The 26,771-nt window shown below is 40.9% G+C and overlaps 1 protein-coding gene across 1 annotated transcript in view; it reads left to right on the top strand.

Moving 5' to 3' along the window:
* The window catches only part of LOC310637250 (beta-1-syntrophin-like), a 74,333-nt gene extending 47,800 nt beyond the window's left edge, over positions 1–26,533 (top strand). Inside the window, exons 2-3 of the mRNA XM_083357604.1 lie at positions 17,090–17,306; positions 26,133–26,533. Of these exons, the coding sequence (XP_083213730.1) occupies positions 17,090–17,306; positions 26,133–26,391 (476 nt within the window). The 3' untranslated portion in view covers positions 26,392–26,533. The remainder of the gene's footprint in view (positions 1–17,089; positions 17,307–26,132) is intronic.
* The last annotated feature ends 238 nt before the right edge of the window (positions 26,534–26,771 follow it).

Below are 26,771 nucleotides of genomic sequence, written 5' to 3'. Positions count from 1 at the left end.
CCAGGGTTCTGGCTTGCTGGCCTAAAGGTTGAATCAGCTTCCTGTCCATACTTAGCCCTCCTTTCTGAAATCTCTCCTATATACTCTTAAACACAGTTTAAAGATTACCCACAACACTGTTGCTCTCTTGCTGTTGTCTACAGAGATTCTCAATCATCCAGGTTATGGTTATCACAAAGGTGCTTTTCCCAAAAGCTTAACTGGACTTTCTTGGGGTTTTCCCCTGCTTCAAAATGGCATAGAGAGCCAGTATGGTGTAGTGCAGACATGTCAAACACAAGGCCCAGGGGCTGGATCCGGCCCGTGAAGTGGTTTCGTGTGGCCTGCGAACCCATCCTGGAAACAGTGAGAGAACGGCCCCCGCTGCCTTGGCCCTGGCCCAGGCCAGCCGGAGCCAATGTACAATTTCATGGTGGCCATCTATGCTGAAACACATTCAGTCTTAGCTACACAAGGCCGTCTGGAAACAGCGAGTGACCAGCCCCTGCTGCGTTGACCCTGCCCACTGGATGCTTAAGGGCTGGGGTGGGCATTTGTCCTCCGCGCCACCGTCCAGCCTCCCCCCCCCGGCATGGCTTGAGAGGAACAGTGAGGCTCCTCCAGTGGACCATGCCTTGGCACTTTCCCTGGTCCCATCTCCTTCTGCCAGAGACCCTCAGATCTGTCCCACTCCTGCCCAGGCCCCCATAGGTACCCTTGACGCGAATGATGTAGAGCTGGCCATGCCCACCCAGTGGGCCACACGCACTCCAGCCACGTCTAGCCAGTAGGCCATGCCCACCCGGGCCACACACCCCCACCCCCCTGAGGGCAACCACAATGCTGATGCAGCCCTCAATGAAATGGAGTTTGACACCCCAGGTGTAGTGGTTAAGGTGCTAATTTAGAAACTGTGAGGTCTAATCCTGTCTTAACCATGAAAGCTGGCTGGATAACTTTGGGCCAGTCACTCTGACCCAACCCTCCCAATTGTTGTGGGGGAAAATAGCAAGAAGTATTCTGTATGTTCACTGCCTTGATTTACTTAACAATGAAATGAAGGCAAGATAAAAATCGAATACATCAACAGAGCCCTATGCTCATAGGAGCATTGGAAGTTAGGAGCCATATGCAACTGTACAGTTCTGTGTGTCATCCCTGCCCTAATTCATAAGCCATGATTTGCAAACCACAGTGAGTGATTTCATACCTTAAACTCAAAACTAAATCTCACTTGATGATACCTGTTCCTTTAACCTGTTTAGCACCCTATACGGTTCACTGAGATGACTAGTTTTATCTTATGTAGAAAAAGCTGAGGCAGGCTGCTTTATAAAATACTCAATTGCTGGCAAAGACAAAGATTGCCTCTCTCCTTGGTTCAGGTTGGTGAGTTCAGTATTACAATACCTCTGTTCCGGAAAGTTCAGTGCCTCTTGAACAGTTTTACTGTTTACTACAGTTTACTTAAAAGTTCTAGATCAGCTTTTAAGAATGTGCAGACAATGCAACTTTCGATATATCTTTCCTTTCTCTCTTTCTTTTTCTTTCTTTGTGCAATCAGACAAATTTTGGACTTCTAGGGAATCAGCTGGGTCTTATTTTCTTCTTTATCCATTCCTTTTCTATGTTCAAGACAGCCGTTATTTTACATTTGGAGATATTTTCTGGAGTCATTGCTTCAGCTTAAAATTGATAATGGGAGGGCTGGTGCAGAGATCAGCATTAATATGTCAACAAAATAAGATATAATTGTGCCAATGTGCTGAATTCACTTAATTTTGGCGTCTGGATTTGGAGAAAGAATGAAGTGATTTTCACTTACCACTTATTTATTTCTGGATTATAGGAACAATACTTAATTATGATTGTGCTGTTCTTCCCCTCCCCTGCTATTGTGACTAAATATTACAGGTTTCCTAAGGAAAGTGTTTAATCTCACAAGCGAAACCATCATTCCAGTGCCTGGACTCAGATGTCACACTACACCAGGGGTGTATAACGTTTTAAAGCCCAGGGCTGCACTTGGACAATTGCCACGGGACCCAGTCCAAAACACAGTGGGAGGTAGGAGGTAGGACAGAAACTGTACTGGGTTTGATGTAATTTGCATATGAGCTTAATTAAAATGGAAGCATTTATATGATTGATCTCCGGTCATGAATCATAGGCAGCCCAAACCCTCAGAGCATGCAATTGCTACAGTAGAAGAAGGCGAATACTCTGCTTTTCACTTTAATTAGCTGTTTCCTGGATGTGTCTGGATTACAAATTGGAAATGCAGGCCTAGGTAGGACCTGATCCCCAGTCAGGGAAAAGCTACCTAAAAGAAAAAGTGATTTTTTTTCCCAAGCATGATTGTCATAGAATTCTCTTGAGCAAGAGGTGGGCAGAATGGGATTTGAAGTATTTCAGCAACAGAACCAGAATAAATTTGTAGCTGGCAGAAGAAAAAGCAAAAGTGAAATGTTTCTATAAGCCCGAACGTTCTCTCACTTCTTCTGAATGACTCAAAAGAGACAAACTTCATTTTGAACAAAAAGTCCACTTCCTGGGTAGGAAAAGGTGAATGGGAAGAATTGCTGATAAAGCCTCTTGTTTGCTTCTCTGATTTAGATAGGGTCATAAAGATTAACTTTCTCCCGAATGATAGGTTAAAAAAAACCACGTATTTTGCTTCCTCAAGAGGTCATGGCCTTAAAAACACTCCTGACAAACTTGTACTGCAGTATTTTTTTCTCCTTGCAAATGGGATGGGAACAAACTTCTCCCAAGGCTCAAAACTGTGGCATTTTTTACTTATTTCCACAAATGTTTTTACAGCTTCTCAGAACATGAAACATGAAATATGAAACAGAAAACAGCAGGGGAGAAAATAATGAGAGGATTACCAATATCGAAAACCCTGAAAGAGCAAATGAGAAAACACAAACATTACATGCTGAAAGCTTTGTTAAAAAAAGGAAGTTTTCCAAAAAAAACCAGCGTCTGCCAGGTTTTCTTACGGAGGGCTACAGGGTGCAAGTGATCATCACAATACCTAAGCATAAATACAGGTAGTCCTCGACTTAACAAGAGGTCATTTAGTAACCATTCAACGTTACAACGGCACTGAAAAAAGTGACTTATAACTATTTTTCACGTGGTCATATAATCAAAATTTGGATGCCTGGCAACTGACTCGTATTTATGATGGTTGCAATGTCCTGGGATCATGTGATCACCTTTTGTAATCTTCTGACAAACTCAATGGGGAAGCCCGATTCACTTAACGTCTATCATAAAATGGGACAAAACTCATTTAACAAATGTCTCACTTAGCAACATAAATTTTAGGCTCAGTTGTGGTCGTAAGTCAAGGACTACCTGTACAGTAAAATTGAAAGGCAGAATGTTCCCCAAAACATTTATGTGTTGGGTATCAAGGAAACGAGAAGGGATTTAATATGACACGTAAATTCCGGGAGAAACCTTGTGCGTTTCAATAGTTTATTTTGTAATAAAGAAGGCCTCTATCCTACAGTATTTTAATTCACAGGAGTAAAAGTTAAATTTGACATTTTTATGCCTGTTTTTAATTGCCTGGAAAATCTGTGCAACACAGTATATGAAATGCCTCTAAATTTTCTTGTGGAAGCAAAAAACATTTTCCTCTAGAAATAAAGCCAAGAATGAGGGCCCATTATTCAGCATATTAAAAACTGCTGTAATGGGCAAAAATACATTGTGACCAGATTAAAAATATCAATTGTCTATTTTGGCAGAGTGCCATTTGAACAAAAGGAATTAATGTGATCAAGCAAGATCTTTAGCAGAATTAAGGATTAAATGTAGATGGTAGGAAATGCTCGACTTTCAGAGTGTTTCTCAACCTCAACAATGCATGGACTTCAACTCCCAGAATTCTTGAGTCAGCATGCTGGCTGAGGAATTCTGGGAGTTGAAGCCCACTCATCTCAAGGTCAATAAGGTTAAGAAAGATTCCATTAGACCAAATGGATTTTTGACCAGCATTGCCAAGAAGTAAAACTTTTCATGTCCTATATTTGTTCTTTTACGCACACATTCTCAAAATTCTTTTCCCACACATAGAAAAGTTTAGAGTTAAGATTTTTCTTTCCAAATACAGGGAAGTTCCCCTCCCGCATAAGACAGTACCAGAAATATTTCTGCTATATTATACAAATAAAACTTCAATTGGGAGTCAGCTGTTTTGGATACAACTGTGCATTTTTATATTCTGAATAACACCAGGATTTTTAAAACTGCTTTTTAAAAATAACTATTTCATCCTGTGCTGATGAGAATATGAATACAAAGGTCTCTCTCTGAAGGGTGTGGCAACACAAAATGCAAAGATTTATTACAACAAATGGAAAAAGTCACAAAAACAGACTTTGGATTTCATAGAAGGTTATGACTTACCGTACTTAATCATCACTTCTTAGCTAAACCACAGTGAGCTGGGTTTCCTCAGCCGAGTGAGCCACAAATCATGGTTTACAAACAACAATGGATAAAGTTACATATTATCCTAAGTCAGTGTTTCTCAACCTTGGTAATTTGAAGATGTGTGGACTTCAACTCCCAGAATTCTGTAGTCAGCCATGCCCTTAACCAACATCAAGCAAACCATTTTATGACTTAGTATTATGAATGAGCACAGATATATCAGAAAAAACCATTCTCACCTGCACAGATTTAGTAGGGGAATCATTAAAGAAGAGATGGCAATAACAATGCAGATGCTTATTAAGGGTTTACCACTCAGCATCCAGGGACGCAGTGGCTCAGTGGGTTAGGACGCTGAGCTTAGGTCGGCAGTTTGGCGGGTCGAAACCCGAGTGCTGTGTAGCAGAGTGAGCGCCTGTTACTCGTCCCAGCTTCTGCCAACCTAGCAGTTCGAAAGTACGTAAAAATGCAAGTAGAAAAATAGGGACCACTACGGTGGGAAGGTAACAGCGTTCCATGCACCTTTGGCATCTAGTGACCACGGAGACGTCCTCGGACAAGCGCTGGCTCTTCAGCTTTGAAACGGAGATGAGCACCGGCCCCTAGAGTCAGAAATCACTAGCACGCATGTGCGGGGGAACCTTTACCTTTACCTTTACTCAGCATCCTACACCAGCATCAGTGTGGTACTCAAGCTATTGGATATGAACTTCAGAAATTTGGAAGACCTTAGAACATTCAAAATCATACTTTTTTGTATGAAATTGGGTGGGCGGGGGAAAATCCCCATATATGCCACTATTTTTGGCTCAGGGTTTAAAATGAGGGGTCCTTGGTGCCCTCTGAGCTTGGTTTTTCTTGCATACATTTCATTACCCAAACTAGGTAACATCATCAGTGCTTCTCCATCTGGAAAGTGTTCAGTTGACATGTCTTCAGCATGAGTGAAACCCTGAATTTGAACTCAGTGGCTCTTGAAGAGGTATATGCTTCTTTTCATTAGGACATAGGCTGGATCTGTTGTATATCCTGTAGGACAAAGTGCTGTGAATTGAAGGAGTAATGACTAAACTACCCTAGAAAAGCCATTACTGTTTGTTAATTATATTCATGGGTGGATGGATTTCCAGTTTGGTGTAGTGGTTAAGGTGCTGACCTAGAAACCAGGACCCTTGTGAGTTCTAGTTCTGCCCTTAGGCGTGAAAGACAGCTTGACTGAGCCAGCCACACACTCTCAGTCCAGCTCACCTGAGAGAGTTGATGGGGAAAATAGGAGGAGGAAGGAGTAGTAGGTATGTTCACCGGCTTGAGCTACCGATAAAGTAATGAAGGCAGGATAAAATAAAAATCAAATCAAATAAATAATTTGTATTGAATTTGAATGTTTTGCTGGAAACTAATCACGGAGAGAAGCAACCTAACAGTTAGAACAATTAACCAGTGGAACAACCTGCCTCCAGAAGCGGTGAATGCTCCAACACTGGAAGTTTTTAAGAAGAGACTGGACAGTCATTTGTCTGAAATGGGGTTTCCTGACTGAGCATTTACAGGTAGTCCATGACTTACAACCATTCATTTTACTGACTGAAGTTACAAAGGCATTGAAAAAAAGTGACTCACAACCAGTTCTCGCACTTATGACTATTGCCATTTTTGATGTGTGAGGTCCCTTCCAACTTTACTATTATGATTATGATTAACTATGATAAATCAAGTAATCATAATCTGGTATGGTTTTTTTCTTGTTCCATAGGCTGACTTTTAAATATAGTATCCTCCATCTGCCCTCTGAAATGGCAAAGTCCTCTTGCTGATTCATTCTTCTGCATATATACTGTAGATCAAAATTCAGAACCTTCCTTGAAATGCTAAGCCTTTTTTTTGTTAATCCTCCCATAAGAGTTCTTTTTTCTTCTGCATATTCATACATGCAACCAATTCAAAGAACTTTATGAGCCATGAAAGTTTCATTTATTCAGTTCTGGTTTGGGGTTCCACTGAAAAGTGTTTGTGACAAGGACACGGTGTCTGCTAATGTCTAGTTCCTCCTTTGACTGTTGGCTTGGAAACCATAATTTAAGAAAGAAGCTCTTCCTGAAGTGATTGTGAGTTGCCAGGACTTTTAGCATCAATTGTAATGTTTTATACTTGGTGTTGTTCCCTGAGCAAATTTTGAAAAGGTGGCAATGGCATTTTTATAAGTAAATAACTCTTAACCACTAATATGCAAGAATGATAATAGGCAGGGAGCTGCTCCAGAGAGGCATGCAATTAAGTGTTTTGTAATCCCACTTAAGGCCTGTTCAGAGAGCTTGTAAGAACATTGCCTGGCTCCTATTTTCCCCTGGTGAATAACTCCAAAGCATAAATATTTTTGAACACAGCAGGATCACGTTCAATTACAGTACTGCAGCCACGTATTTTGAAAAAGGAGAAGTAAAATGATGACTGGAGGAAATATGTGTGCAATTATACTTAGCATGAAGCAAAAAATATATATAAAAATATCTTGGTTTAAATACGCCCAGATAAGTATAGGCTGTATGTGAAAAGTTACTAGAATGGTACAGCTATCTACACTTTGTGTTAGCTATTAATTCATTTCCAAGGCACGATTTGTATGAGCCTGTTTGCTCATACCTTAAACTGGTGATGTAGTAGATATATCCAACGTATACCCATGTGTGGCTTCTCACCTTCTTCTCAAATGGCTGGAGAGGTGTGGGTTCAGAAACCCTTAATCAATTGCTATGCTTAAGTAACTTATCCAAAACAAAATTGTATTACTTATGATTGGATAAGTATTTATTTAATGACCGGTTGAAAGTTATGATGTTGCTGAACAAAGCGACTTACGACCAATCCTCATATTGACAACCATTGCAGCATCCCTGTGGTCACATGAAAATTTGGGTGCTTGGCAACCAGATGACATGATAGCAGTGTTCCAATATCTCAGGGGTTGCCACAAAGAAGAGGGAGTCAAGTCATTCTCCAAAGCGCCTGAAGGCAGGATAAGAAGCAATGGATGGAAACTAACCAACGAGAGAAGCAACCTAGAACTAAGGAGAAATTTCCTGATAGTTAGAACAATTAACCAGTGGAACAACCTGCCTCCAGAAGCAGTGAATGCTCCAACACTGGGAGTTTTTAAGAAGAGATTGGACAGCCATTTGTCTGAAATGGTATAGGGTTTCCTGCCTGAGCAGTGGGTTGGGGTAGATGACCTCCAAAGATCCCTTCCAACTTTATTATTATTAAAAAAGTGTTTACCAAGGTTGCAGCATCCTGGAATGACATGCTAAACATGGCAATCTTTCCAGCTGATTTCCAACAAGTAAAGTCGGGGTGGGGTGGGGGACTAAATTCACTTAACAACCATGTGATTCACTTAACTGCCATGGTGATTTGCTTAACAACCACAGGAGAAAAAAGGTTGTAAAATTGGGCACAAGTCGTTTAACAGCTGTCTTGCTTAGTGACAGAAGTTCCGGTCCCAATGGTGGTCATAGGTCAAAGACTACGTGTACTTCAGATAGATGCTTTGGGGCGCTAGGTAGCACTTGCAACTCTTTAAAACTGCTAAATCTTTTCCCCAGATTATCTGGCAGCTGTTCAAGGAGCCCGTTGATCCTGGGAAATGACACAGCTCTTTTAAAGAGTTTCAGATATCTCTGTGTTTTGTCTCTGCTTCTTCAAGAGCATTGCACAGCCATGCTGCAAATAACAACATCTTTGAGTTGCTTATACATTGCATACCACAGCCAATTCCTACCAGTGTATGCTGACCTTCCTCAATTTATCAGTCAGATGTCTCAGACCTATGAAGCCCCCACTGGCACTCACACACCACATCTGTTCAATAAGTTTAACATCGATTCCCAATGGAAAGCCAAATGGGTCACTTAACCCCCAGACATAGGAAGACATATGAATGTACCCATGCAAAAGGCTTTGAACTACCATGCCAGCAATGGACAATCCTGAATAGCATTTGCATCTCACATGGTGTTTGCCGGGACTCACTGGGGCATAATATCCTTCTCTCAGTGTAACTGTGGTGGTGCCACGTCGAACTGTAGATTACATCATGTCTGGTCCAGTATCTGATTTTTTTTTCACATAAACGGTGCTGCACTTCAGTGGTTAGATGGCTTAGACACGGGTATCTGAATATAGATCTTTTTAACATTCATATTTTATTGTGTTTTTTCTTAATCTAGGTGAAATATTAATATATACTGCCAATCCATGTATGAGATGCATACTCTAAATAGGCTAGAAAGATGGGATGCTGATAAATATGCATGAGGTAGCTAGTCACAATATGTTTTGTTTTGCAAGCAGCCAAGAGCAGTGTTCTCAACCTTCAGGTAACAGCTTTGACCACAGCCGTACTGTGTGGAGATGATTTGCAAGCCATGTGTCTCTTAACATTTGTGGGAGAAATCCCCAAGCTGGCCAAGGAGTTCTGGAAGTGGGAATCTACACATCTGGAAAAGGCCTGAGTTAGGAAGCACAGATGAACCACAAAAATGCCCTTCCTGAGGAAAAGAGACACAACAGCTCACCTTCTTTGTTTTTTTTATGACTCATGCTTTAAGAAAACATAAAGAACACAAGGTTCTGTGTGTGTGTGTGTGTGTGTGTGTGTGTGTGGAAGCAGATGAAATTTGAAACCTTAGAGCCAAGTGACATTATAAATTTTAAATTGTTTATCTCCTGGTGACATTTGCTGAAAGCTAAGGTTTCAGTATTGCCCATTGTAAAGATCAGCTAACTGGCAGCAGTTGGGTATATCATTCTTTTATTTTAATGTCCCTTTTATTTACCTGGAATGCAGGAAAATCTCATCTTACACTTTTTACAACCCAGTGGATGTTTTGGTCTAATAGTTATCCTGTTTCATATAAACCAGTGAGATGCCTGTGATACACTTACACACTCGGTATAAGCTCAGCCATAACATATATGTCTGATTTTGGTTCAGTGCATTGTGTGGACAGCACCACTGTGTTTTGCAAATCAAGGTGTATAGCAGGGGCCTTCAAACTTGGCCCTTTTATGACTTGTAGACTTCAACTCCCAGAATTCCTCAGCCAGGCATGCTGGTTGAGGAATTCTGGGAGTTGAAGTCCACAAGTCATAAAAGGGCCAAGTTTGAAGGCCCCTGGTTTATAGCTTAATGCAATGTGTGAATGTGGCCAATTGTGATTTGTTCAACAAACCAGGGCTTAAAAGTGGTTTAACAGCCCAATATATGATTCCCACCATTCTGTCTTTTCCTCTTAAGTTAATGCTCAATTTGCAAATAATGCTAGTACTAGTAACATAGTTATTTACCAAGTTTCAAATCATTGCAGGTAGTGCTCGAGTTACGACCATAATGAAGGCTGCCCATTAGAGTCATAAGTTGCAAAGTAATTACCTTTTTTGAGATGGTTGTTAAGAGAATATGGCAATCATTAAGTGAATGCGCTGTTGTAAAGAGAACCCTGCAGTCATTAAGCGAACCATTTGTCTTTTGCATTGAGGTTTTGCCAAAAACTGGAAGTGCCAGTTTTCAGCAAAACTGTCACAAAATACGGTTACTTGACTGTGGGACATTGCAAATATGGCTGAGCATGCAAAGTGTGGTCACATGGATCATTGTAACATAGAAGGGTTGCTAAGCGACCGATCATAAATTAAAGATTACCTGTATATTGTCTCCCAAGTTTATCCAGAATCCAGACTTGGTCGTTCCCCTAGTCCAGGGGTAGGCAACCTCGGCTCTTTTATGACTCATGGATTTCAACTCCCAGAATTCCTGACTCAGCATAGTTGACTCAGGAATTCTGAGAGTTGGAGTCCATGAGTCATAAAAGAGCCGAGGTTGCCTACCCCTGCCCTAGTCAGAGCAAGTCATCTACCTAAAAGAAGCAATAAAATTGGAGGAGTAAATTTGTGTCCTTCAGTTTCTCCTTTGGCCTTTAAGATAGCCAGCGTGTTGGGTTCAAATTAGCAGCATCACTAACAAGCCATGATGAGGTCAAAATGATGACATGAATCAACCTCACTAGGCAAGTGCAATTATATAACGATGTCCTGGGTTTTATGAGAATTGAGAGGAGAATTGGAAGGAAAATATAGCTTGTCTCATTCAATTCATTTATCAACCAGCTAAATTGTTTTTTAATTATCTGCAAGATATATTCTCCAGGCACTTAAAAGCATTTTAAAATATTTTCTTAATCAAAAGGACAACCGAGAATGTTTCAAAAGTACTTAATGAAGTGTGTTAGTATTACTGTGCACACCTAATGATTTATCTAGACCATATTTAAGGATTTCTGGCATACACCAAGGCTGATGAGATAAGCATTGATTGGCAGAACATGAAATAATGCCAAATGGTTTCCTTGATATTGCAAAGGAGGTGCCTCTGTAGTTAAACTCCTTTTTCCCCCTTTTAGCTACAGATAAATTTATTTACAGGTAGTTCTTGACTTAACAACCATTCCTTCAGTGACTGTTCGAAGTGAGAACAGCATTGAAAAAAGGGACCTATGACCGGTTTTCATACTTAACAACCATCCCCATGGTCACATGATCAAAATTTGGCCTCTTGGCAACTGGCATGTATTTCTGACAGTTGCTCTGTCCTGGTGTGACGTGTTCCCCATTTGTAACCTTCCCAGCCAGCTTCCAACAATTAGTCAATGGGGGAAGCCAGATTCACTTACTGACCACCTGATTCACTTAAGAACTGCAGTGGTTTGCTTAACAGCTTTGGCAGAAAGGTGGTAAAATGCAGTGAAACTCACTAAACAACTCTCTCTTTAGCAGCGGAAATGTGGAGCTCAGTGAGGATTTTAAGTCTAGTCTCACAACGTCCTCCTCGGGTTGAAAGCAACGACCATCAAACAGGAACGAGTAACAAATGATTTATTCCATGCAAGGAAAAAGTCAGCGCTGGGAGTGAACTGCTCCCAGCGCTATACATAGCCGTCCAGATCCGTAGCCCCACCCCCGGTCCACAAGCCAGCATGCGGCGGGAAGGCTACATAAGTGGCAGTTCAGGCCCTCGCCTTCCTCCTCCCCCCCCCATGGGGCTCGACATCTAGGACTACTTGTATATCAAAGAGCTAGAAAGAAAGATCAACTATGGCTGGAATCCAATAACAAGGAGGAACTTTAGTGCAATGCTTACATCTGTTCCTAAAAATTTATCATCTGCCGAGAATTATCAGGCAATTTTTTTTCTCTTAGTGAAAGCAGGAGGCTGGGTTTCAGTGGGAGCCAGTGGGCCCTTCTGACTATAGATTCAGTACATATGAAAATCAGTTTAGACCTTCAAGGCCATCTCTTTGCAGGAACCCTAATTAATGCATCCCTGTCATTTCAACACAGCCGAGAGATCCCATCACCTTTGGTTAATTGGCTCCACCGTTGCACTGCTGTTATTGTTAGGAAGTTGTTTTCCTAAGACAGAGTCAGAAACCTGCCTTCCTGTAACTAAGTCCCTTGCTTTGTGCCTTCACATTGGAACAGTGAGGAAAAAGGTCTTGATCTTCTGTAGGACATTGTTTCTGATTTCAAAGAGTGCTGTTATATTGCCCTCAGTCTTCTCTTGGCAAGGCTGAAGATCCTTAGTTCCTTCCATCTCTCTTATAAAATGTATGAGGATCCAAAGGTCTTATTTTGTAAGAAATGGAGCTATTACTTCTTGAGATTTGGAGATTATAGTTCTATCAGCCCTTCAAGGTAGGCCAACTCGGGGAACAGACTCCACAGAACAGAATTCTGAAAGTCAGAGAGTATCTCTCTCTCTGTCTCTCTCTCTCTCTCTCACACACACACACACACATTCTCTCTTATGTTCTCTTACTATTCCAGAATGCCATTAAAAAACAGAAATTCTAAAATTTCCAGTTGCTTCTTTCCTTTTCCTCCTCTTGATGTGTAGTATCTGGCAACAATAATTGATGTTCCTGCCAACTCAGAACTCAATTACCGCCAAATGATGAATCAGTAATATAGAGCTGGTGGCTATTAATCAAATATTTAGATATGGCACATTCCATTTTTGAACAACACATAAATACAAGCATTGTACAAGAGAAAGAATAGAGGTAGTACATAAGTGGGGAGGGGAAAAAACCCTCTAGTTTTTTAGAAAAAGGATGGGCAACCTGTAGCCTATATGCACTCTCCAAATTCCAGCTTAGAATCAGTTCTCAAATGTTGTTGCCAAAATGCAGTTTGCCAGCGTGATTTTTTGTTGTTGTAGTGTTGACTTTGGTTTTCATCAAAGTCAGGGGGGAAATTTTCAATTGGTGTTGTTTAAACAACTTGGACGAATCTCTGCCTCTCAAATCCGGTGATACCCTACAACAGGGGGTGGGGAACCATGGCCCTCTTATGATTTGTGGACTTCAACTCCCAGAATTCCTGAGCCAGCATGTGGACTTCAACTCCCCAAATTCCTGAGCCAGCATGGCTGGCTCAAGACTTCTGGGAGTTGAAGTCCACAAGTCATAAAACGGCCATGGTTCCCCACCCCTGCCCTGTAAGATTATTATTTAGATAAAATGTGAAGAAGAATCTTAAATACAATATGCCATCTTAAGGGCCTGGCATGAATTCAGTTATGAAAATAACACCAAAATAGATCATGTGCTCTGCTATTACTATTCATGATTATTCCTTTGTTGCTTACGGAATTGCCCATAAATGGGAACCAGAACAGTTCCAGTCCCAATTAGGATAGCACCCGGCTGGGAAAGCTGGCCCTTACTCTGGGGTATCCCATTCAAAATAAGAGATTTTGTACTCAATAAGTAGATTTTCATCTGTGTTGAAATCTTCCAATTCTCTGCTTTCTCATAACATGCTTTTAACAAAACAAAGACATCTGGATGCAGTTTAAACTGTGTAAGCTGGAAGCCATTATTGTCCCTCTTGCTTCCTTTGTGTATCAGTGTGTATGTGTAGATATAGAAAGAGTTTGAAGCTGTTTCCCATTAAGAAGGAATACAAGTAGTCTTCAACTTATAACCATAATTGAGCCCAACATTTCTGTTGCTAAACAAGGCAGTTGTTAAGTGGGTTTGCCCCATTTTATGACCTTTTTGCCACAGTTGTTAGGCGAATCACTCCAGTTGTTTAATGAATCATGTGGTCATTAAGCAAATCTGGCTTCCTCCATTGAGTTGGCTTGTTAGAAGCCAGCTGGGAAGGTTACAAATGGTGACCCACATGATCCCAGGATACTGCAACTGTCATAAATACATGCCAGTTGCCAATCACCCAAATTTTGATCACGTGACCATGAGAATGCTGCAGTGATTGTACATGTGAAAATTGATCCTGTCACTTTTTTCGGTGCTGTTGTAACTTTGCACAGTCCTTCAATGAACGATTGTAGGTAGAGGACTATCTGTGTGTGAAAATTCTGCGGTTATTTTTTTTTTAAATTCCATTTACCGTATATCCCGCCCTTCTCCGAAGACTCAGGGCGGCTTACAAGCTTAGCAGTAGCCTTCATTCTATGTATATGCCTGCTTATTAGGGCTTTCACGCACCCCCCAAGCGGCATTATTACAAAGTCAGCTTAATTGCCCCCAACAATCTGGGTCCTCATTTTACCTACCTCGGAAGGATGGAAGGCTGAGTCAACCTTGAGCCTGGTGGGATGCGAACCTGCACTAATTGCAGGCAGCTGGTGTTACTTAAGGAGGCATTAGCCCACTGCTCCACCAAGGTTATGATAAATGAAGTTTTTTTAAAAAAAAAACAAACCCAAACTTTCACTACTAGACTCATATTTGTGTGCATGTGCGTGTGTGTGTGTGTGTGTGTGTGCGTATTTTAATATCAATCACTTCCTAAAGCTGGCAAAGCCAGAAAATCTCTAATACTCTGCCTTTGATCAAATTTCTTCTTTCTTCCAACATTACTTTCCTTTTACCTACATCGTACCATAAGCTGATACTTCCCATTTTTTGTTCCCTTACAGAATCAAAGTAAAAACCTGCAGTTTCAAGTAATTTTTTTCCTTTTTTGTTCTTTTTTTTTTGGTGTTGTTGTTGTTGTGGCTAACCTGAATGAGTCACAAGATGTTTGAGAACCTAATTAGAAAAAAAAAAAGGAAGCTTGATAGATTTGATCGTGTTTGTCCGTCTGACTTGCAAGACGGGTGTTTTTATTCTTTTCCTTTTTTTTTCCTCCTTCCGAAATGTCATCTGTGAATATATAACAAAGGTTTAATTGTGGAAATGTTGAAGCTTTGGTGAAAATGGGTGCCTATGAAGTGCTCTTTAGAACACGGCAGCGGCTGGCTGTCGGCCCAGCTAATAGGAAAATAATGAAGCTGTTAGCATATGGCAGCAGATTAATTCACTCAAAAGACAATTCCTTGTTGGCGTTGTTTTCGGAGCGGAGGGGTGAGGGTGGATTTTTGGAGGAACCAGAAAGAAAATGTTGGAATCTTAATTACCTGACCTCAATTTCAAATTTGTTGGACACAAAGAGAGCAGATTTATTCAATAGTATGTGATGACAATTAGAACTTCAACCTGGAAAAGAGGTTGGGATCAACTTGTGGACAATTGTTACCAGGCACTTTTATCAATTCATCTGTGTAGCGTTAGTCTAGTTAGCATTGAGTAAAGGCTATGTTGGGCTTTTTCCAGCTTGTCGACTTCACAGATTTGGGAGCTCAATTCTTTTTGGTTGAGGGTGATAGGCCTTTTGATCCTACTCATTTGATGGATGTTGCATTGGGAACAATGATAAATCATTGTTTTCATGTTCATTTATTTATTTTTTTATTTTTATTTATTTTTTTATTTTAATTCCATTTATATCCCGCCCTTCTCCGAAGACTCAGGGCGGCTTACAATCTTAGCAGTAGCCTTCATTCTATGTATATGCCTGCTTATTAGGGCTTTCACACAAACCCCAAGCGGCATTATTACAAAGTCAGCTTAATTGCCCCCAACAATCTGGGTTCTCATTTTACCTACTTCGGAAGGATGGAAGGCTGAGTCAACCTTGAGCCTGGTGGGATGCGAACCTGCACTAATTGCAGGTAGCTGGTGTTACTTAAGGAGGCATTAGCCCACTGCTCCACCAAGGCTCATTTATTAAATTTATTATTAAATTTATTTATTTATTAAATTTATATACCGCCCTTCTCCCGTAGGACTCAGGGCAGTTCACAAGGTTTTTTAAAAAACAATACAACAATTACAAAACTTAATATCAATTAAAAAGATTATATAGACCTTTTAATAAAACCCCAGTTAAAATACAGTTAAAATCCCAATTAATATTCTCAGACCAGGCCAGAGAGCTCAAAGAGCCAGGTCTTCAGGTCCCATGCTGTATGGGTACAGTTAAAACACTATTTTTACAAACCTGGCAGACCTGACTATATCAGGGAAGATCATGAGGTGGTTGTTGCATGGATAAACTTAAAGGTTATCCCTGAATAAGATGGTTTGGTGTATCGGAGGGGGGGAAAAACATAATTGGAGTAAATAAATAAAAATAGAGTAAAAAGGCACACTTCTTCCTTAGAGGAGAGGTCGGTGTAAAAACAAATTAACAGAACCACTTGGGCTTGGACCTAAAAGTGATAGTTTAGACTTCAGGTACAGGAGTCAAAACACATCCATGCAAATATACAGTGTTTTGTAAAAAGAAAGATTGTCTTAAATTAGTTGCATTCTTGTTGGAGAAATAGAAGCTGTTTCTAGTGTTTCACACTGGGAGGCTTTTCTGAATAGGCTTAGGTGACCTCCAGATATATGGACCTCAACTCCCAGAATTCTCAGCAATTCTTTCTAAATGGAGTTGTGGCCTGGAGTTACTGCATTTTGGGTGCTCAGCAGCACAATCACGTTTATGGCCCTTTGCACCATCCTGCAGTCATGTGAATGTGTTTTATGTCACTTTTGCAGAAAAAAGGCATTTCTGGTTTTGGGGACAACCGTGCTATAGAGAATAATGGGTTCACTTAATGATTGCCACAAAAAAACCCAACAACATAAAATTGGGTAGGTCACATGACCAACTGGTTTTATGACCATTATGACACTTGACCACAATCCACTATGGTTGTAACTTGAGGACCAGTTGTGGTCACAATTGCAAGTTAAGTCACGGCAATTAGATTTCTTTTTGTTGTTGTTGTTGTTAAGTTCAGTTGCCATGACTTAATTTACAGACAGGTTTTCTTCGATATAAGCACTAGACTTGTTCTCCTAATGTTCGGCGCAAAGAATCAGGGCCATTCCTTGGATTACAGCAGGGATCTTCAAACTTGGCCCTTTTATGACTTGTGGACTTCAACTCCCAGAATTCCTCAGCCAGGCACGCTGTCTGAGGAATTCTGGGAGTTGAAGTCCACAAGTCATAAAAGGGCCAAGTTTGAAGTCCCCTGGATTACAGGATAACAGATTTATTCAGACCAAGCCACAAGAATCTAGTCAGCTAAAGTTCAACACTAAATTGATGCCAAATAAGGTCAGCGGAATTCAAGAGGGGTTGGACTTGGACCATTTGTGGAAACGTAAGGACTCTTAGCTAATGACACATTTAACTCCGCTCGCCAGCTCTGCCTCCTCTCCTTCTATACTGATGCTTTAATTTGCTTTCCTCTTCCTTTCAGTGAAATACATGCGAGAAGCCACCCCTTATGTGAAGAAAGGATCTCCTATTTCTGAAATCGGATGGGAAACTCCTCCTCCCGAGTCCCCCCGTTTGGGCAACCCAACCATTGATCCTCTGTTGCCACTGTCTCTCAACATCCACCGAGACAAAAAAACCATCCCCCTCAAAATGTGCTACGTGACACGGAACATGGCTATGTTAGATCCAGAAAACAGGTAAGCAAACCTGGGTGGGGGAGAAGAACACTTCCTTCCCATGATATTCATTCTTCCTTATTTTTGTGGATCAAGGGCAGACTCAATTCATAACAGAAGTAGGGAGCAGCTGTCTTTCTTCCCCCTTCTTTTTTCTCTTTTGTATATTTCCTACATTCAGCAGAGAAGAGTAAAAAGAGTGCATCTTACTTCGCTGATGTCCAGAAAGGAGGACAGTTTGCTGGATAACAGAATAATAGAGTTGGAAGGGACATTGGAGGTCATCTAGTCCAACCCCCTGCTCAGGCAGGAAACCCTGTACAATTTCAGACAAATAACATCCAGTCTCTTCTTAAAGACCTCCAGTGATGGAGCACCCACAAAGTCCAAAGGCAAACCATTCCACTGAGTAATTGTTCTCATTGTGAGGAAATTTCTCCTTAGTTCTAGGTTGATTCTGTTCTTGATTAGTTTCCATCCGTTGCTTCTTTTCTTGCCTTCGGGTCTTTTGGAAGATAGGTTGAGTCTTCTTCTTTGTGGCATTGGTACTTAAGTATTGAGTCCTTCTGGAGTTCTTCTAGGTAGATTCTGGCATTCTAAGATTTAAGGAATGTTGCTTCTGTAACAATATCTGAATCTCTCTCTCAAGGCCATCTCCATGGCTCTGTATAGCAGTACTGTGCCTGCATTAAAAAGCTTGCTGCTGTTCTGTTGAATTTGTTGAGTCCCAAAGTATATGTAGCTTTGGGGGCAGAAACATTTTCTATTCACTGGATGTGTGTGGGGGTGTCAATCTCCTCTCTTCTTTGAATCTCCTTCACAAAACCTATTATGGCAGGTCCTTCAGCATTCTGGGGTCTGCCAGACTTCAGCCTCCCACGAGGCTTTGTTTTTTTTAATTAAAGAAAAACCCTACGTTTGTAGACAGCTCGCTGCAAAGCCCCTTGCATCGTCTTTAATTATAAGACTGTAAGCACCATAGACATTCTGTCACAATAAGAGATGTCCACAGCCAGCATTTTGTTTTGAAGTTTTCCAAACTTTCCAGGGTTGGAAAATTGCTTTACAGAAGTAAACGCAGAACTGGTAGGGAGCCGTCAAGTTCTCCAAGTCAAAACTCCTGCAGTAAATCAGAGACCTTCTGACTTTACATAGCTTGGCTTGACCTAGATTGGGCAGAATTCTCACAGATATATCCTGGCTAGATTAAAAAAAAAATTCTTGCACACAAAAATGAAGTTCAGTGAAAGTGCTGGTTGCTCATTGCACAACTAGAGGTCTGGATTCCCTCTTATAACCACAGTGGTTTAAGCCCATTTCTTTTTTCACCCTCTTCTTACGATGAGTCAACCAAGTTCTTGCTCAACATGAAAGGCTGAAAGGGACCCCAAACCAGATTTTTGCCTCTAAGGTCTAAAAAGAGTTCATGTATTTCAAATTTCTGTATTTGTAATATGGTAAGGAATCTATGCAATTACACTGATTCAAAGAAATCACATTGAAATAGTTGACTAGACTAATTAAATTTTAGCTTCGTATCATCAATTACATTACGGAATGGGACAACTCGCTGCGGTCAACTCACCACAGCCACTTCTCCGTAGTATAACTTGCTGTTCTAATCGAATTTAACAATTCAATTTAATTATTTAAAATAAGTAGAAAAATATTTTAATTTTTGTCATTCACATTTCATTCTGTCCCTCCTTTTGCATCCTTTCTTTAATGATTCTATTCTACCACTTCTTTGATATTAATGTAACTCTTGTCCCATGGCAAATTGGCTATGGAGAATTGTCATAGACCAGGGGTCAGCAACTTGAAACAGTGAAAGAGCCACTCGGAACCGGTTCCCTCACAAAAGGAAAAACTGGGAGCCGCAAAACATGTGTGCGCATGTGCGTACATGCACGCATGCGCAGAACAGGGTTTGACTGAAGAGTGGAGCCAAGGCGAGATATGCACCTACCCTGCATATTTGAATTGATTGGTTGAACTTTTTTAGTCCCACTTTTTTTTTGGACTGCACATGGCAGAGGACTGGGAGCTGCAGGAGATGGCTGAAAGAGCCGCATGCGGCTCCGGAGCCGCGGGTTGCAGACCTGTGTCATAGACTCATGTACATTATACTTGTACTGTTGAGTATTTTCCTTATAACTAGTAATTAAGGGTGGTTGTACATACATGATACTCCTACTATTTTCCTCATAGCACTGATCATCTGAGATGGGTTGAGCTGGGTGACAGTGACTGGCCCAAAGTTACCCAGCTGGCTAGAAACCCAACCTTTTAGGCGACATAGACTGGTTCCATAGAGATGTTTTTTCCCCTGGACCGAGGGAAGCGTGGTTTTGTGTGTTGCCTGCATCCCACACATGCACGGATGGTGCTTCACTTGCGAGGTCCAGTTCCTGGCAGATCGCGGACCAGCGCCAGTCCGCAGACTAGGGGTTGGGGACTCCTGCCTTAACCCCTAGACCAAAATGGCTCTCAACATGGCATTTTTCTTATGCAGAGAATATGTTCAAGTAGGAAAAGGGTTGTAGAATAAATTGTTGTGCACACAGGTCTATGTCCATTCACATAGAAGTTCTCTTGGCTGAAGTTTTCCATGGCATACAGAAGAAGGACTTGAACCAAGGATGTGTCAGAAAAATAAGGATGGTAGCCCAACCATGCAATCAAAGCTTAATCCTTTTTTATATGCGTTGTGACACACATAATAAAGGGCAGAGTTTCAACAAGTAAAAATCCAATGAGATTTGGATTAAAGTTTTACCAACTAGAACTTGGCCACATCAGTTGGGCAGGCTAAATAGTTCAAGAATATCTGAAAGCTTAAAATAATGAAGGGCAGTCTGGAACTTGATTGCCTTGATTGCACTCTTCTCTTTTGGCAGATGCTGTGGTTCATGGCCAGTGCTAAAGAGCAAGAAACAGCACTGGGGGACTGAATTCCTTATCCTAATTTGAGCCACCAATCTCTGGGCATTTGCTTACCTGGGAAGTGAGAAAAGGCAGCCTAGGGAAATGAATGGGAAATGAGACTTTGATAGGTCTTTAGAGCTTCCAGGCTCTAAAAATAGGATAAGCTTATTGGTTCTCATTTATAATGTATGGAGAGAGTTGTATCACACCACACACCTGCAAGCCTCTTGTGCTAGGAGAGAATCTGTGAAATTAGAAAAGGTTGATGGGGTAAATAAAGGAGAATGGCCTTTTTGTCCCCTATTTAGCATAAAGGAATCCGAAGAAACTTCATTAGCTTCTAGCAGTTCTTCTGCATAAGACACAGAACCCCAAAGAGTTTGTTGTTTGAGAGAGGGCTCAGTGATATATCCAGGGGCTACACAGTATGGTTGGAGTTGTCTTATGACAGTGAATTATTGGGGTTGGGTCAGGTGGGAAAGATCAGTTCCACACATGAAGGTGCAATTGAACTGATTTATTGTTATACAGCCTATGCACACGAATCCTCTCAGCTAATAGTTGGCAGCCTGCTTAGAGTTAGATCAGGGTCCACGGAATTCTAGGAGGCTAAGACTTAGGGTGCTTGTGACTGTGTAGAGATTCTAGGCTGATCCCTCTTTTAACTCCGTCCCCAGATTCTGCCACTCCTACAAGGCCCTGTCCTGTCCCTCTGTAGTTCAGAATCATCTGTAACTTCCAGAAGAAAATCGAATAGCTAAAGCAGTGCTCTACTGCAGATACACTTTCATTCCTTAATAAGAATCAGCAAATTTAATTAAGTAAGTTACTAATTACTATTAGTTAATTAAGATATTAGCAAGCACATTTACTATTGCGATAGTTCTGTTTATGGATGGAGTTATATTTTTTATCGGAAGTCATCAAGCCTGGCCACTTCGGCAAGGAGAAATCCTTCCTAGTATATTTGCTTATGGTTTTCTGCCCTTTTTTAGGGACATCAGGAATTGTCATGGACAAATAAAGATAGTGTGTGGGAATAGGAATGGAACCAGTTTCTATAGAAAAAGTATAGCAAAAGGATTTCTATAGGAGTTTTTCAGGGCTTTGTAGGTAACATAGCACAGTATGGTATGGAATACTGTAGATATATACTACACACACACATACACATACACATACTGTGTATATATAGCGTATAGTATGGACTAGAAGACTTCCAAGGTCCCTTCCAACACTGCTATTCTATTAGTATTCATATGCCCTGTATCACCACCCAATTATCTGTTTTGCAGATAGTGGCAAAAATACCATTACTCCAATTCTTCTAAGAAATTTGTTCCACAAACTCAGATTAGAAAGTGGGTTCCTCTGTTGGTAGAACTGGGCAGATTCATCACAATCCACATGTCAATTTCCTGGTCTGGGAAACTCCAGTGACATAGCTGTGCAAATCAGAAAGCACCTGTCTTCTCCTCCTGGACTTGTCCGTAGGTCACTGTTCTGTGCCACAGGTCACCACCTTTAACTGGCTGGATTTTGCTGGGAATTGCACAGCATCACACTTGAGCATCTCACTTGGTATTTGTAGCCGAAGAGGGTTTTTTCAAAATCCTGAGTTTGTCTTCTATTACAGACTGTGGATCATCTTCATTTATTTAAGAGCACCTTAAAGTGAAAAAAGGAAAGTGAAAATGGAGGGGAGAAATACAAGTTGCTTCTGTAGAGATTATGCACTGAAGGGTGGCTAAATGAGGAATCCAGACAGTGGAATACCAAATATTGGAATCAAAATAAAGGATTTCATATAACCAGAGCAAATTCATTCCTTAATCTGCATGATGTTCTTGGCACAAAACTTCTTATTTTATCTTGCATTATTGCCTCTCATTCTACCATATTGTTCCAAGGAGAGAAGCTTATTTAGAACAGAGTCTCTTTCTAGCAATGCATCTTGGTCAGGTCCATTAAAGCAAAATCAGATTACCGGCTTGGTTTTCCTGCAAAGCCAGGAGGCACAGTAATACTTTTGGAAACTGCCTTCAATATAAATGGTCCTTGCTTAATGACTTTCTGCTTAGTGTTTGTTCAAAGTTACACTGGATCCCCAAAAGGTAATTATGACCCTATTTGAATTTTGAGAGCTGCACAAACATACATACATGGTCACGTGAGAGTATCTTGGGTGCTTGGCAAACAGCTTGCATTTGCAACCAGTTTGCAGTGTTCCCCAGCCATGTGATTGATCTTCAGTCTTTTGCTGATTTCCAGGATTTACTTCTGTTTTCTGGAGAAAACACTCATTAATGGATATAATGGATTCATTGAAACACCACAGCCTTGGCTTAACAACCATGTCATGTTCTTAAGGACCACTTCAAAACAGATCATAACATTGTGCACAGTCACATCTTGCAACTTATGACCATAATTCCCAGCTCAGTTATGGTCATAAATCAAGGATTACCTGTACAGTTCTGAAGGTTAATTAGATTCACATATGCATAAGCATAATTTTTGGTGAGTCTTCTGGATCATGCTGCCACAGCCGTGTTATAAATGATTGCATATATGTGAATATGCCTGTGAAGCTGTCTGCCAGAACTAAATGCTTGTTTTGATATGGAAAGGAGAACAGAACATAATGTCTTCTTATTGTACCCTATGAGCAGTTCATTAATTTTAAAATAAAAGTGAGATTGCTCATTAGTCTGTCAGTATACCAATGTATGGCAGTGAAAGTTGGACCATAAAAAAGGCCGAGCGCCAAAGAATTGAGGCCTTTGAACTCTGGTGCTGGAGAAGACTCCTGCGAGTCCCTTGGACTGCAAGGCAATCAAACCGGTCAGTCCAAGAGGAGATCAACCCTGACTGCTCTTTAGAAGGCCAGATCCTAAAGCTAAAACTCAAATACTTTGGCCACCTAATGAGAAGGAAGGACTCACTGGAGAAGAGCCTAATGCTGGGAAAGATTGAGGGCAATAGAAGAAGGGGACAACAGAGAATGAGGTGGCTGGATGGAGTCACTGAAGCAATAGGCGTGAGCTTAAATCAGGGGTGTCAAACTCAATTTCTTTGAGGGCCGCATCAGCATTGCGGTTGCCCTCAAGGGGGCGGGTGGGTATGGCCAGGGTGGGCATGGCCTACTGGGTGGGTGTGGCTAGAGTACGTATGGCCTACTGGGTGGGCGTGGCCAGCTCTACATGGTTCGCATCAAGGGTGCCTATGGGTGCCTGGGCAGGAGTGGGACAGATCTGAGGGTCTCTGGCAGAAGGAGGGTCTCTGGGCCAGGGCCAAGGCAGTGGGGGCCGTTCCCTCACTGTTTCCAGGATGGCTTCCCGGGCCACATGAAACCACTTTGCGGGCCGGATCCGGCCCCCGGGCCTTGTGTTTGACACGTCTGGCTTAAATGAACTCCAGAAGATAGTAGAGGACAGGAAGGCCTGGAGGAATGTTGTCCATAGGGTCGCGATGGGTCGGACACGACTTTGCAGCTAACAAGAAAAAATATCTAGAGGTGACCATCAGCTTGAGAAATTTTGGTCTAGGCCAGAGGTAGGCGACCTCGGCTCTTTTATGACTCATGGACTTCAACTCCTAGAATTCCTGAGTCAGCATAGCTGACTCAGGAATTCTGGGAGTTGAAGTCCATGAGTTATAAAAGAGCCGAGGTCGCCTACCCCTGGCAGCTGCATAGAGTGTAAAAATGAGCCCTTATTTAAACATGGTTATGAATACTACCACCAATATGGCCCAGCCAGTGAAAAAATAAGAGCTCAGCTAATGGAAAATGCTGAAACTGTTTTTATTAAGAATATCGTGACTTTCTTCTCAATATATGAACATATACATTTTTATGTTTTCACAATTTTGTGCCTAATATTTTTGCAACATATTTTCTACTAAGACAGCACACTTTCCTGTATCATTTTTCTGAACGTATGCAGTCATTTCCCTAATATACTGATTTAAATTGCTAGCAAACTGCTCTGAAAACCCGAGGTCTCTGAATTTTGAATGGTGCTTTTGGATTGCATATTGGTTCAATATGCTTTGAGGTTGCATTTGAGTGGAAACTCTTCTTTTACCAACGTCCCAGAAATGGGACAGATTAATTCTGTTTATGCAGAGAAGGGTTGAAGGTTTGTGGCAAGTGACACTGTGCACAGGATGACAAGAGAAGAAGAAAAATAAGGTAGCTTTGACCATGCTGGCTGGGAATTCTGGAGATTGGAGTTCTGGTAGAACATAGAATAATGGAATTGGAAGGGACCTTGGAGATCTTCTAGTCCAACCCCCTGCTCAGGCAAGAGACCTTATACCATTTCAGACAAATGTTTGTCCAGTCTCTTTTTGAAAGCCTCGAGTGATGGAGCACCCACAACTTGAAGGCAAGCTATTGCATTGGTTGATTGCTCTCACCGTTAGAAAATTTATCCTTAGTTCTAGGTTGCTTATCTCCTTGGTTAGTTTCCATCCATTGTTTCTTGTCTTGCATTTTGGTACTTTGGAAAATAGTTTGACCCCCTCGTCTTTGTACGAGTCCTTCAAATATTGGACACTGCCATCATGCCACCCCCTAGTCTTTCTTTTCATTATAGACATGCCCAATTCCTGTAACCATTGTTCGTATGTTTTAGCCTCGAGCCTTGTAATCATTTTTGTTGCTCTTCAAATGTTGTACATTTGGAGGTTGCCAACTTGACCGTTTTATTGTCATTTTATAAGGAACTTTGAGATGTTTTTATTGACCATGGAGACTTTAGAGAAAAGATAGTGGTGTTTTTTTTTAATATGGTTATCTGAGCAGGCTCTTTGAAAGCACGATAGCATTTGTATTCATGGCTAGAAGACAGTATATATATATATATATATATATATATATATATATATATATATATATATATATATATATATATATATATATATATATATATATATATATATATATATATATATATATCATGGCAGACATCTTCTATTTAAATGCATAGTTCCTTTAGGCCAATGTGGGCTTTATCAAAAATGTTCTGTATGCAGTGTTTACATAACTGCAGTGGAGGGTATGAAGAAACAGAGCTGTGGCATTGCCAGAAATATTTCCAGACAGAAAACTTTTATCACCAAATTGCAGATAATGTCATGTTTCACAAGCCAGATCCCAGAGAAAAGCCAGTGAGGTTTATAGAAGAGTAGATTGCATTTTTTAAGTAACTTAAAATAGTGTTTTGGTATCGTCTGACATATTCTCACTACAGGCAATGAATCAGTAACCATGCCTGGGGGCATTTATGTTGGAAAGCCAGATAGAATAGACTAGAAGAATATGTCCATATTAACTGATTCCCTGTTACTGCAATGAAAGTAATCCTCAAAAATAATACAAAGCAGAACCAACTCATCTCCACAATCTTTTTGTTGTTGTTGTTCTTTGTCTTGCTGACTTTTTAATTGTTTCTTTAGAGAAATGACACCATCCATTTTTAGAGATGAAAAGGTACTAATGAGTACCATTTTTGTTGGCCAACGAGATGTTTGTTGATAATGTTTTATCAGTGAATACATTGATTTCCAATAAGTTGTTTTCTTAGACACTCATCGCGCTTTCTAATTGTCCAGTTTGAACATAATGGTTAATTGTGGTCTCACCCCACACCCAAGGTGGACAAATTGTAGTGAGTTGTATCTTGTACTGTCTCCTTTGTCTCAATTATGCTGAGATGGCAGTTCCCTAAATTCAAAGCTGGCATAAGAGGTTAATTTTTAAGGCGCGATTAGATTTATTGCCAGTGTTTGCTGCATCAAACTGTTACTATTTGATAGTATCTACAAATCTGGTAATCGGACTGGAACTTTGGGAATATATGTAACTCTCCCTTCTTTTCCTATTTATTGTATTTATTTATTTTTCTTCTACAGGATTCTTGAAGTTCATTCACCAGACGCCAAGCACATCTTGGTGCTAAGGAGTAAAGATGCAAGCACCGCCCAGGCCTGGTTCTATGCTATCCACTCCTGTATCAGTGAGCTTATTCCTAAAGTCATCTCAGAGGTCAAAGATCAACTGGGCAAAGCAGGAATTGCTGGAGGCCGAGAAATTAGGCATTTGGGTTGGCTGGCAGAAAAGGTAGTGCCAACTTTTTCCTCTTGTCTCCAACAGCCCCCTGCATGTGCTTGAGTTCTTGAGACTTCAGTCCAATGTTTAGTTTGGTGTTAAAGAATGAAAGCGGTTGATTAGCTTTAATTCTTGGAACGTGTATGTGCCACTCCTACAACTTAATTTGGAGTGGCATTAAAGTAATCAGATGGCTTTCTTTTATAGAACATGATGCACTTTTAACCTGGTTACACTCAGAGTTATTTGCTTTAACTCTGTAAAGATAGGTGTATTAAGAGATTATTTGAAACATACAATTTGGTCATAGGTACCCTAAATGTTTGCATATAACTATACTGTACATTCATTAATTCATATATCCCCTAAACCAGGGGTAGGCAACCGTGGCTCTTTTATGACTTGTGGACTTTAACTCCCAGAATTGAAGAGCCAGCCATGCT

Source organism: Vipera ursinii (assembly GCF_947247035.1).
Source record: "Vipera ursinii genome assembly, chromosome: 3".
Classification (NCBI taxonomy): domain Eukaryota; kingdom Metazoa; phylum Chordata; class Lepidosauria; order Squamata; family Viperidae; genus Vipera; species Vipera ursinii.
The sequence above is the reverse complement of the archived record's forward strand: the minus strand, read 5'-3'. Positions and strand labels throughout refer to the sequence as shown.